Genomic DNA, 13,885 nt, shown 5'->3' with positions numbered 1-13,885 from the left:
ACCTACTAAAAGCAATCATTTTCTGCAGTGATTATTCAAACATAATATTCAGTATATCTTACTAATAAAATCACTCTGAACTTACAACTGTCATAACAATTGTTAGTGGAATATTGAAGTGCTTGCTCAATGACAGCAATAACAACAATAAACTTTTTATGTTTGCTTGTAAATGACCATAAAATGACCATGAAGATATTACATAAAGTCTTTGTGTTAAAGATTATTGAAATAATCTCAACTATTAAATCTGAATTCTCCTACTTTTTTTATTTTCCTCTTAAAGAATCATAATTATTTACTCCTGCATTAGCTTGAAATATTAATAAGTATCTTGATAACACAGTGTCCAGTATATAGTAAATAAAGGAAGAAATATATCAGCTGTGAATATCCAAAGAAGAGTAGGTAGGTTTACAATACCTATAAAATTATTTGGGGTGAAACAAACTAAGAATAGTCATTTAAAACAATCTTTTCATGACGCCTATCAACAATCTCAATTCTATATTCCCCTCCAATCATCTATCTTCATCGCATTATTTTTACAAACTCTTACTCTCCTTGGTGGGTTAATACTTTTTCCTATTACTGTGATCAGAGGAAACAGATTCCCCTATCACTCCACTGAGTCAATCAGTGTCTCATGGAGGCTAAATGCCCATGTTTACCCTCTGAATATTACCAATATAGTATTCTAGATGACACCAGAAGAACTGGTTTGAAGAATTCTGTAACACATTGGAAAAAACCACCACGAGTAGTGCAGCAGACTTGTCGACAGAAAGCAAAATGTACCAAGTAGCAAAAGGTAGAAATTCAATATTCATAGAAAATTCTGCTTCAGGATCCAAAGGACAGCAGAAGGAATGCCAGAAAGTAAAAAGGCACAGATGGAGATTCTTACAGCAGAACTGTGGGAGGCAGGAATTCTTAAGTGAGGAAGTCACTGGAGCATTTTTTCAAACTGATGTCTGTGTACATTGTGTAGAGCCCATAACAGCGTGTGGTGACCTTTCTGAGATTGGGATGCATTAACCATACACTAGGCAGTGTAGCATGGAGGTCAAGCTCCTTGATTCTGAACTCAGATCGCTTACAAATTCCAGTTTACTACATTTTTAGCTCAGTGACTTTTGGCCAAGTTATTCAACCCCTCTGGTCCTCAGTTTCCTCCTCTGTAAAGTGTTAATAATACCCTACAGGCATATTCTGAAGCTTAAATTATATGATAAAGGTAAAGTAGTTAACACAATAGAAGCTATTGCTATTATTACTGTCATTAATATTAGGGAATCAGTTGCATTTTAAGCATGACATCCAAAGGATTGATGTAGAATGTGTGTGTGTGCGTGTGTGTGTGTGTGTGTGTGTGCGTAAAATCCTCAACAGGAGATAATTTTGGTTTATATTTTCTTTAACTATCACTGTCTTTTTTTAATGTTGGATTTTTATCTACATCAAACTTCCATGAATGTAACAAAAACCATCAAAAACTAAAATGTCAATTTTCCTTTTAATCCATCATCTCTATTTCTCTAAAATTATCCGGCATTCTTTGGATATTTATAGCTGAAAGATTTCTCCCCAGCTCGGTAAGACACCAAAAATGCCTTTGATTAGTTGCTTGGGGTTTTTGTAATGGCCCAGTTTTCCTATGACTATTTCTCTAATTGATCTTATCATGAGTCCAGAGTTTGTCCAGTCACTGACCCAATGAACACCTCCCTAGATCATTTTGCTTGTTTGAAGCAGGTTTAAGTGGCTATGCCTTCCTCATTAAAAAGGTTTGACAAAAAAGCAGGCTCCAAATCTGCCATCATCTGGCATCTTCACTGAGGCTATAACACTGTCTCTTCTTATATTTATGACTTACTTTTACATAGCACCTCCTCTTAGACTTCTCACTGCAAATTTGGATGCTTTGTGGGCTAGAAGAGATCCATTATTACTATTAAATCAATAAATTATCATTTTGATAATACATAGTTATTTTTGCCTACCATGATGACTAAATAAATTCTTTGTATTTTTATCATCCACACTTAGAGTTTGTTTCTTTATTTCTTTTTATTTTAAATGTTTATTTTTTATTTTTGAGAGAGAGCACGTGTGCAAGCAGGGGAGGGGCAGAGAGAGAAGGAGACACAGAATCCAAAGCAGGCTCCACACTCTGAACTGTCAGCACAGAGCCCGACGGTGGGCTCAAAATCACAAACTGCAAGATCATGACCTGAGCCATACTTGGATACTTAACTGACTGAGCCACCCAGGTGCCCCTGTTTCCTGTTTCTTTTATTTCTATAACATAATGTTTGAATAATGTTTATATTTATACTTAATGGTAAAATAATGGTATATGTCTTTCATCCTTTTTGCCTAAAAAATTGGCTAACTTTACTACTTCATTCATTCATGTCATACAAAAACCATTTATTGAAGGCCTCCTAAATGCTGAGAATTTAGTTACATGCTCTTTTTATTTTACAGGGAATAAATTTTAATGCAAATACTTAGAAATTTAGATAAATTTTAGAAACTAAAGGCTTTCATTGAGTTATATATCATGAACTATTATTCTCAGACATGTTGTTCAAAAACTTTTAGTCTGAAAAGACATTCCATAGAATATTATACTAATTGTCTTTATTTAAATGTCACATACTGAGCAAGCAGCAAACATGCTGGAGAAGTAGGGGGATCCGTACTTCCCAGCGTCTCTCAAACAAAGAAGCGCTTTGGAAGTCCTTTGAAGCCAAAGGACTTTGTACCCCAAGAGTCTGGGAGGAAAAGAGACTGAGTCTACCAGGGAGAAACTGGGACAACCTGATGGACCATAGGTGGATGATTGCGAACTGGGGGAGATAAAATGGGCCACGTAGGCACAGAGGGGAGGATCCCCTTCTGCGGAGAGATGAATGGAGGAGAGAGCAGCTGGGGAAGCATAGGAGTATTATCTGGACAAGAGAAAAACCTCCAACTGGGACAAAGAGGGATCCCATCTTTAACTGCAAGGATTTCTTTGGACCGGGGCTGGCTGCCCTGTTCTCACACCTGGGGAGTGGGGAGCCACCTCTGGGTTCAGTGGTAGGTCAGGGGCGCAGTCTGCAGCAGGAGAAACTGGTCCCCTCCCCCGAAGGTCTGTAGCACAGGACATAACCAGCCAGGACCACACATTGGGCAGCATGGAGAGGTGCTTCCCCAGTACCGGGGCGCACAGAGCGGGAGTTTAATTCCCAGCCAAGTGCCAGGGCACAGGAGTCTTGTCTGAGCCCGTGGCACAGTGAGGATGGCTTCAAAGGAGTGATCTGGGACACCAGGTTGTGAAGAAGCGACTGGGGGGTCGCCATTTTTCTCCCCACCACCACCACCAAGAAGGGGTTCACAGTAGAGGCGGGACCAGCCTACACCAAACCACGCCCCTCTGCTCCTGGTTACTGTGTGTCTACTGGAGCAGGATAGACGCTGTGGAACCAGATGGCCCCTCCTCCAGACCAGCACTGCTGCATTGTCTGGATTAATTCTAGGACGATACTTGATATATAGATATATTCTCCCTTCCATTTCTCCTTCTTATCTCTTCCCTCCTCTAGGCTGGTTACTCTGGTTATTGGTTTGTTTAAACAGACATATTTAATCCATTCTCTTGATACATGTTCTACACGTTCTTCTTTACTTTCCTTTCTCTCTCTCTCTCTCTCTCTCTGGAATAATCAAGCCATATAGCTTAGCTGTCTGGGTAACTGTATCTTTTGTTTCTTTTTCCCCCCGACTCCTTCCTTATTTTCCTTTCTCTGTCTCTGGATGAAGTCTTTTAGTGTCTCTGCCTAATCAATGCTTATTTTTTCTCCCCCCACCCCCACCCCTGTCATTTCTCTCTTTGTATGTGCTCTTTCACTGGCACCACCTCCACCTTGTCCTTTACTTGTAGGTGGTGTTTCTAGTTTTTTGCTTTTTAATTGTTTTACTTTTTACTTTTTAAATTTTTGTTTGTTTTATTTGTGTGTTTTTGTTTCCTGTTTGTCTGTTTGTTTTCCTTTCCAAGGCTACTTCAGGGAACAAATCAAAGCACACCTGGTAGAGGGTCCAAAACATCACTACGAGTAGGGAAATAAAATAACCAAAGTCACAACAACAGAGAGCAAGTAAACACTCTCCAAAAAACACCTCCTGAAGAGCCAGGCCCTGAAAAGTGTATGACCCTTCTTTAATATAGCAGTGCTCTCAGGTGCAGAGCACATAACAAGCTTTTAAAACTTATAAGGAACAGAAAACTAGCCAAAATGATGAAATGTAAGAATTCTCCTCAAAAGAATTCCAGGAAGAAGTGACAGCTAAAGAATTGATCAAAACAGATGTAAGCAACATAACTGAACAAGAATTTAGAATAATAGTCATAAAATTAATTGCTGGGCTCGAAAAAAGCATAGAAGACACAGAGAATCTATTGCTGCAGAGATCAAGTGACTAAAAAATAGTCATGATGAATTAAAAAATGCTATAAATGAGATGAAAAATAAAATGGAGACAGCCACAGCGTGGATTGAAGGTGCAGAGGGGAGAACAGGTGAATTAGAAGATAAAATTATGGAAAAAGAGGAAGCTGAGAAAAAGAGAGATAAAAAAAATCCATGATCAGGAGGGAAGAATTAGAGAACTAAGTGATTTGATCAAACAGAACATTCTCTATATCATAGGAATTCCAGAAGAAGAAGAAGAAGAAGAGAGAAAGGGGCTTAAAGTGTACCTGAACAAATCATAGCTGAGAACTTGCCCAATCTGGGGAAGCAAACAGATGTTGAAATCCAAGAGGCACAGAGAACTCCCTTCAGATATAACTTTAATCGATCTTCTGCACAACATATCTTAGTGAAACTGGCAAAATACAAGGATAAAGAGAGAATTCTGAAAGCAGCTAGGGATAAACAGGCCTTAACATGCAAAAGTAGATACATAAGGGTAGTAGCAGACCTATCTACTGAAACTTGGCAGGCCAGAAACGAATGGCAGGAAATCTTCAATGTGATGAACAGAAAAAATATGCAGCCAAGAACCGTTTATCCAGCAAGTGTGTCATTCAGAATAGAAGGAGAGATAAAGGTTTTCCCAAACAAACAAAAACTGAAGGAATTCATCACCACTAAACCAGCCCTACAAGAGATCCTAAGGGGGACTCTGTGAATGAAATGTTGCAAGGACCACAAAGTACCAGAGATACCACTACAAGCATGAAACCTGCAGATACCACAATGACTCTAAACCCATATCTTTCAATAATAACACTGAATGTAAATGGACTAAATGCTACAATCAAAATACATAGGGTATCATAATGGATTAAAAAAAAAAAAACAAGACTCATCTATTTGCTGTCTACAAGATACTCATTTAGAGCTAATGACCCCTTCAGATGGAAAGTGAGAGGATGGAGAACCATCTATCATGCCACTGGAAGTCAAAAGAAAGCTGGCGTAGCCATACTTATATCAGACAAACTGGACTTTAAAGGCTGTAACAAGAGATGAAGAAGGACATTATATAATAATTACAGGGTCTATCCATCAGGAAGAGCTAACAATAATAAATGTCTATGCAGTGAATTCAGAAGTACCCAAATATATAAAACAATTAATCACAAACATAAGCAATCTTATTGATAAGAATGTGGTGATAGCAGGGGATTTTAATACTCCACTTACAACAATGGACAGAATCAATAAAGGAACAAGAGCTCTGAATGATACATTGGACCAGATGGACTTGACAGATATATTTAGAACTCTACATCCCAAAGCAGCAGAACATACCTTCTTCTCAAGTCAACTTGGAATATTCTCCAAGATAGATCACATACTGGGTCACACAACAGCCCTTAATAAATATGAAAGAATGGAGATCACACCATGCACACTTTCAGATCACAATGCTATGAAACTTGAAATCAACCACAGGAAAAAGTCTGGAAAACCTCCAAAAGCATGTTCCTTAACATCCTTCTAAAGAACAAATGCGTAAACCAGGCAATTAGAGAAGAAATTTAAAAATATATGGAAACAAATGAAAACGAAAATACAACAATCCAAACCTTTTGTGTTGCAGCAAAGGCAGTCCTAAGAGGAAAATGCATTGCAATTCAGGCCTATCTCAAGAAACAAGAAAAATCCCAAATACAAAATCTAACAGCACACCTAAAGGAACTAGAAGCAGAATAGCAAAGACACCCCAAACCCAGCAGAAGAAGAGAAATAATAAAGATCAGAGAAGAAATAAACAATATAGAATCCAGAAAAAAAAAACAGTAGAGCAGATCAATGAAACCAAAAGTTTGTTTTTTTAAAAAATAAACAAAATCGATAAACTTATAGCCAGGCTTCTCAAAAAGAAAAGAGAGAGGACCCAAATAGATAAACATCATGCATGAAAATGGATTTATTACAACCAATCCCTCAGAAATACAAGCAACTATCAGGGAATACTAGGAAAAATTATATGCTAACAAACTGGACAACATGGAAGAAATGGACAAATTCCTAAATACCCACACACTACCAAAACTCAAACGGGAAGAAATAGAAAATTTGAACAGACCCGTAACTAGTGAAGAAATTGAATCAGTTATCAAAAATCTCCCAACAAATAAGAGTCCTTGACCAGATGGCTTCCCTGGGGAATTCTACCAGACATTTAAAGCAGAGTTAATACCCATCCTTCTCAAGTTGTTCCAAAAAATACAAATGGAAGGAAAACTTCCAGACTCATTCTATGAAGCCAGCATTACTTTGATTCCCAAACCGGACAGAGATCCAGCAAAAAAAGACAACTACAGGCCAATATCCCTGATGAATATGGATGCAAAAATTCTCAACAAGATACTAGCAAATCTAATTCAACAGCACATAAAAAAAATTATTTACCATGATCAAGTAGGATTCATTCCTGGGCCACAGGGCTGGTTCAATATTCGCAAATCAATCAACATGATACATCACATTAATAAAAGAAAAGATAAGAATCATATGATCCTGTCAATAGATGCAGAAAAGCATTTGACAAAATACAGCATCCTTTCTTAATAAAAATCCTCGAGAAAGCCGGGATAGAAGGAACGTACATAAACATCATAAAAGCCACTTATGAAAAGCCCACAGCCAATCTCATCCTCAATGGGGAAAAACTGAGAGCTTTCCCCCTGAGATCAGGAACATGACAGGGATGTCCACTCTCACCACTATTGTTTAACATAGTTTTGGAATTTCTAGCATCAGCAATCAGACAACAAAATGAAATAAAAGCCATCAAAATTAGCAAAGATGAAGTCAAACTTTCACTTTTTGAAGATGACATGATATGCTACATGGAAAACCCAACAGATTCCACCAAAAGTCTGCTAGAACTGATATATGAATTCAGCAAAGTTGCAGGATACAAAATCAATGTACAGAAATTGGTTGCATTTTTATACACCAATAGTGAAGTAACAGAAAGAGAAATAAAGAAAGTGATCCCATTCATAATTGCACCAAGAACCATAAAATACCTAGGAATAACCAAAAATGTAAAAGATCTGTATGCTGAAAACTGTAGAAAGCTTATGAAGGAAATTGAAGTAGACACAAACAAATGGAAAAACATTCCATTCTCATGGGTTGGAAGAATAAACATTGTTAAAATGCCAATACTACCCAAAGCAATCTGCACACTCAATGCAATCCCAATCAAGATTGCATCAGCATTCTTCTCAAAGGTAAAACAAACAATCCTAAAATTTGTATGGAACCATAAAAGACACCAAACAGCCAAAGTAATATTGAAGAAGAAAACCAAAGTGGGGGGCATCACAATCCCAGACTTTAGCCTCTGCTATAAAGCTGTAATCATCAAGAAAGTATGGTATTGGCACAAAAACAGATACATGGACCAATGCAATAGAATAGAGACCCCAGAATTGGACCAGAATACATAGCCAACTAATCTTTGACAAAGCAGGAATATCCAAAGGAAAAAAAAGACAGTTTCTTTAACAAATGGGACTGGGAGAACTGGACAGCAACATGCAGAAGAATGAAACTAGACCACTTTCTTACACCATACACAATAAACTCAAAATGGATGAAGGACCTGAATGTGAGACAGGAAACCATCAAAACCCTAGAGGAGAAAAGCAGGAAAAAACCTCTCTGACCTCAGCCGCAGCAATTTCTTACTTGACACATCTCCAAAGGCAAGGGAATTAAAAGCAAAAATGAACCTCATCAAGATAAAAAGCTTCTGTACTGCAAAGGAAACAATCAACAAAACTAAAAGGCAACCAACGGAATGGGAAAAGATATTTGCAAATGACATATCAGACAAAGGGCTAGTATCCAAAATCTATAAAGAACTCACCAAACTCCACACTGGAAAAACAAATAGTCCAGTTAAGAAATGGGCAGAAGACATGAATAGATACTTTTCCAAAGAATACACCCAGATGGCCAACAGACACATGAAGAAATGCTCAATGTCACTCATGATCAGGGAAATACAAATCAAAACCACACTGAGATATCACCTCATGCCGGTCAGAGTAGCTAAAATGAACAAATCAGGAGACTATAGATGCTGGCAAGGATGTGGAAAAATGGGAACCCTCTTGCACTGTTGGTGGGAATGCAAACTGGTGTAGCCACTCTGGAAAACAATGTGGAGGTTCCTCAAAAAATTAAAAATAGAACTACCCTATGACCCAGCAATATCACTGCTAGGAATTTATCCAAGGGATACAGGAGTGCTGATGCATAGGGGCACGTGTACCCCAATGTTTATAGCAGCACTTTCAACAATAGCCAAATTATGGAAAGAGCCTAAATGTTCATCAACTGACGAATGGATAAATAACATGTGGTTTATATATATAATGGAATACTACTTAGCAGTGAGAAGGAGTGAAATCTGACCATTTGCAGCAATGTGGATGGAACTGGAGGGTATTATGCTAAGAGAAATAAGTCAGGCAGAGAAAGACAGATACCATATGTTTTCACTCATATGTGGATCTTGAGAAACTTAACAGAAGACCATGGGGAGGGGAAGGGGAAAAAACAAGTTACAGAGAGGGAGGGAGGCAAACCATAAGAGACTCTTAAGTACTGAGAACAAACTGAGGGTTGACGGGGGGGGGGGGGTGAGGGAGAGGGGAAAGTGGGTGATGGGCATTGAGGAGGACACTTGCTGGGATGAGCACTGGGTGTTGTATGGAAACCAATTTGACAATAAATTATATATTTTTTTAAAGGGAGAATAGCAAACAGAAAATAAATAAATAAATAAATAAATAAATATCACATACCTTCATTGTAATATTCACAGTCAAGTGCTAAAACATAAAAGAATAAATATTAAACTGTATAAGAATCTGACCACTTATCTGAATGCATGCAAAATATGGTTATATGTTTATCAGTGACCAATTGAAAGAACACAGAAGGATATCATTATTTGGGAACTTCCTCTAAGCAAAGAGAATTCTTTAAGAGTGATGTGTTGTCATTAATCAGATTTTATAAGTTATTTTATAGGTAGGCAAATATATCTGCCTATTTAGAAATGTCAACTGAAAGTGTTAAAATCTTAAGCATTCTTTCGATGACTTAACCATCTACACAAGTAAATCAAAAGTTTAAAAATGTGAATCTGAAAGCAAATTCAAATGCCTTTTAAAAAAAACACATTTCTGATAATCAGAAAGTGAAATTTCACAGCCATAAGGGGAATGCAGTCATAAACGATTTGAGGATGGTGTATAATTTATAGTTCAAACGTTAAAGTGACAATAGTCAGACACAGAAGGGAAAATTTCACCTCAATTTTTATTTTTATAAATCCTTTATAGATATACTACAGTTTATCTGCACTGTCAAAGGAATATAAAACTTAGTTGTCTTAAAGAAATCCTATTTCTATGCATTCCATGGTATTTGTTCGATGATAACATGGTTAATCTCTTTATGAGATTCTCACCTGATCCTGATGTTCTAAGTAGGGTACTCACAACAAACAGTGGATGACCTCCAGTGAACAGATACCCCTTCCTGACAACATTTGTATGCATATGCTGCTACGCTTGTGCATAAACATTCACAGTCCCCACCGAGATTACAGTTACACGTGTCTTCATGGCAATTTTTGGCAAAAGAAGTGACATCAATCTGAAAATGGAATGGAAAATGAGTTAATTTCAATAAGTACTGACAATAACTGATTAAAATTCAACCTTCTAAAAGAAAACTAACTGGTCGGTTCAAAATTTGGCATTATCAGCCTAATACTGCCACCTAGAGTTCTCAATATCTCAAAACTTTTTATGGACCAAAGGAGAAAGGAATTTATTAGGTAAATGTAGGATCAAAAAACTAGCAAAACAGGTAATAGGGTTAACAAAAAACAGAATTTCAGCACCTGCAATCTAGTAACATTTTGATATTTTGTGGAAGCTCGCTGTTTCATTATTGGCATGCTCTCATAGTATTAAAAGAATGTTCTATTACCAATTGCACTTTTACTGATTTTTATGAATATTTTTTTTAACTTTATTGGGGTCTAAAATTATTATGTTGGGAAGGCATTTAGAAATTTAAATTTCTGGGGTGCCTGAGTCAGTTAAGCATCTGACTCTTGATCTCAGCTCAGGTCATGGTCTCACAGTTCGTGAGTTCGAGCCCCACATTGGCTGCCCACTGATGGCATGGAGCCTGCCTGGGATTCTGTCTCTTCTTTTCTCTGCTTGTGTGTGCATACACATGCATGCACACGCTCGCTCTCTCGCTCTCTCAAAATAAATAAACTTAAAAAAAAGAAATTTAAATTTCTGAATAAATCACACTCCATCTTGGTATGCTTTTAAGACCATTTTAAAATGTGCCACCACTAATACTTTTAAACAATACATTGGATTGAGGAGAAGAACACCCATGAAATGAAGCAATGCGCTGAAGAAAAACATTTGTGGCTTTGATGTATCATTTCTGACTTTGAGGATATATGTCAAAATGTTCTGTAAACTAGAACAGAGTACTACAAATATTACGTATAAATGTATGCTGTTACATAAGACGGATTGAGAAGGAAAGTAAGTCAACTGGATGCATCTCTTCTACAGAAAAACAAACTACCAAATCTGTCTTCTTAACAATGGTTAGGTAGTACACCTGAAGAGCCAATAGTTAGCTAACTTGCTTGTCCCATTCATCTCAAATAGCATAGATATGGCAGTACCCGTTTAAATGTGAAAGTTTAGTAAAGTATTCAGTTACCACATTGCGACACGGAGCAAAAACATCGCTGTACAAAATGGAGCATTCTTTCTTGGCATAAGGAAATTTGTTTTGATGTGCCTCACAGGGTTTAAATAACTCACTTGGGGTTTCACACTGTTGAAGAAAAAAAAAGGGAGAAGCAAAAGTTTCCCAGGGGGGACTTCTGAAGCCTAAACCAGAGTAAACCATTCCGACTCCATCCACAACAATCACATCTACTGTATTCTCATTCTTTTAGACAGGTTTTACCTAAAGCATCTGTAGTCAGCCAACTCAATGTTAATAGTGTATATTATTTTTTTTAAAACAACTAAGCATACTGTTAAAATTATGGCGATATTAGAGAGTAAACAGTTTTTGAATTTGTTTCAAATGTGGTCATTAAAAAACTGTGTGAGCAAATGATTCTCTTTCTTTTTCCAGTTTCAGCTCTTTCATTTCTGTCACAGCCGTTCTCTGAGAAGTTGTATAGGCACAAGTGTCTACAGGCTCACCTCCCACATACTCAGAAATGTGGTCTCTGCCTCTTCTAATCCATCTCCCTGAAACCACCTTGGAAATGTCATCAATTGTCTCTTCATGAGAGTTGCCTAAATATAAAGGCCATGTTTTGGTGTTCATCTCACTTAACCTTTTGCTACCTCTGACTCTGTATATTACTTCACCCTTTTTAAACATCTCTCCTCATTTGTTCCTTGTGACACCATTTTCTTCTGGGTTTTCTCCTAATTCATTGGCTGCTACCCCCCATTCTTCTACCCCTTCCATCTGTACAAAGCTTGATCCTCAAACCTGGTTTTCCCCACTCTATATACTTCTCATGGCTTCAACAACCTGTATACTCTAACCTGTATACTCTAGTCAGTGCCAAATCTGTATTTCCACCCAAATCTCTTTCTTGAATCTCAAAACTGGAAATCTCCACATAAATTTCTCTATTGCTTCTCTTTAGTGCATCCCAACCTATTCTTACCTTTGCACCTCTGTCCTGTACCCACTGTTCTCCACCATCTACTCTCCTCAGTGAAGAGTGCCAGCATCCACGCAGTAAGCCAGCAAGATAGGAGACGTCCTTGAATCCTCCAGATTCATCATTCCTAAATACAATCTTTCAGCAGATGCTAATGGTTTTAATCTTTAATGCCTCATAGGTTTGTGTCGTTTTCTAAATCTTCTCTGACTTAACACAACTAGCTGGATTAAAGAACCTCCCAACTAGTTTTAGGTAGATCCTAGGACTATCTTGCCACTCTATACTCTGCATCCTAGCCATTGCCTACTTCAGACCCTCCAGAACTGCCATACACAACCTCTTGAAATCCGATTAGGCACCAGTGTTCCTGACACCTTTTAACCAGCTGCTTTCTCCTTTCCTGCTATGCTGTTACCCATCACCTTCATTTTTGTAGCTACCATAAGGCTTGCAGGATTCAGCCCAATGACACCTTCTTCAGGAACTTTCCTTTGACCATAATGAAGTCCAAGCCATTCACCTCTATCAAAGCACCTACCTGTCTCATATGTTCATTGTTAATTTTTCTACCTCAACTACCAAACTAGACTCGAAATTTCTAATGACAGAGGCTTTGTTTTAATTATTTTATGGGTTCAAAGAATCTGGAAAATATGAAGTGCTAAATAGAACTTACCAAATGAAAAAACTTTTTCTTAATTTTTATTTTTGGATTACGTATGAATAAGAATATACATTATAGTGAGTCTAAAATTCTTTGATCCAAATATTTAGGTATTATTATAAATTGTTTATACCTTAATTCATTTTGAAAGAACAAATGTAAGGTATTTCCTTCAAAAACTTCTAAATGCCACAAGATATATGAGAGCCATAATAAAAAGGATTTGGTATCTCTCCATAGAGTAGGAAGTTCATATATTAAATAAAAGGCTTGTACTTTTCAGCTTAGACCACAATGAAATATGCTGCTTAAATTTTACTGAATTAGGTGAATGTTTTATCTGAGGCCCCTCTTATGTTTTTAAAGAAATTTAGATATATTAGGTAAATTGGGTAAAGTGGTAAAGCAATTAATCAAATAGTAACCAATCAGAAAACTGTAGTTGTGGATACCGCTCTTAGCCAGAAAGAAAAATAGGCTAAAAAGAGAAAGTAGAAGAAAAGAATGACACCAATTTTCAATTTGACTCTGTTTTCGGAGTTAATTCAGCATTTCTCAAAGTGTGACCCATAAGACACTATTTCCTTAAGAACTAATACATAAAAACATAGGTTCTGTGTCAATAAGTTGGAAAATCCTTCAAATTCATCCCTCCCTTGGAAGGAAATCCTTCAAAAAAGAAATATGTCTAACTTAATTTATTCAAATTGCTCCCAAATGTAGTTGACCACAAATCCACTCCCTACCCATTCCCACCCCACACACAACCATGTCTGGAGAACAAATGGTAAGAAATTCTGCCTTCATTTATCCATTGCTTTGAGTTGACAAAAGTTACATTATTAGAAATATAAATACCTTGATAAAGCATTTTGCTTTATGGAAGGAAAAGTATAAGATTAAAAGACGTGAATTTGAACGTCACCTCTGCTTCTTTCTGAGCATGTATCAGTC

The 13,885-nt window shown here is 37.2% G+C and overlaps 1 protein-coding gene across 1 annotated transcript in view; it reads right to left on the bottom strand.

Moving 5' to 3' along the window:
- OTOGL (otogelin like) overlaps positions 1 to 13,885 on the bottom strand; it is a 141,375-nt gene that overhangs the window by 54,205 nt on the left and 73,285 nt on the right. The window contains exons 29-31 of the mRNA XM_027071177.2: positions 11,292 to 11,408; positions 10,031 to 10,187; positions 9,329 to 9,355 (exon numbers count right to left, since the gene is read on the bottom strand). Of these exons, the coding sequence (XP_026926978.2) occupies positions 9,329 to 9,355; positions 10,031 to 10,187; positions 11,292 to 11,408 (301 nt within the window). The remainder of the gene's footprint in view (positions 1 to 9,328; positions 9,356 to 10,030; positions 10,188 to 11,291; positions 11,409 to 13,885) is intronic.

Source organism: Acinonyx jubatus, chromosome B4, assembly GCF_027475565.1.
Source record: "Acinonyx jubatus isolate Ajub_Pintada_27869175 chromosome B4, VMU_Ajub_asm_v1.0, whole genome shotgun sequence".
In the NCBI taxonomy this organism is placed as follows: domain Eukaryota; kingdom Metazoa; phylum Chordata; class Mammalia; order Carnivora; family Felidae; genus Acinonyx; species Acinonyx jubatus.
The sequence above is the reverse complement of the archived record's forward strand: the minus strand, read 5'-3'. Positions and strand labels throughout refer to the sequence as shown.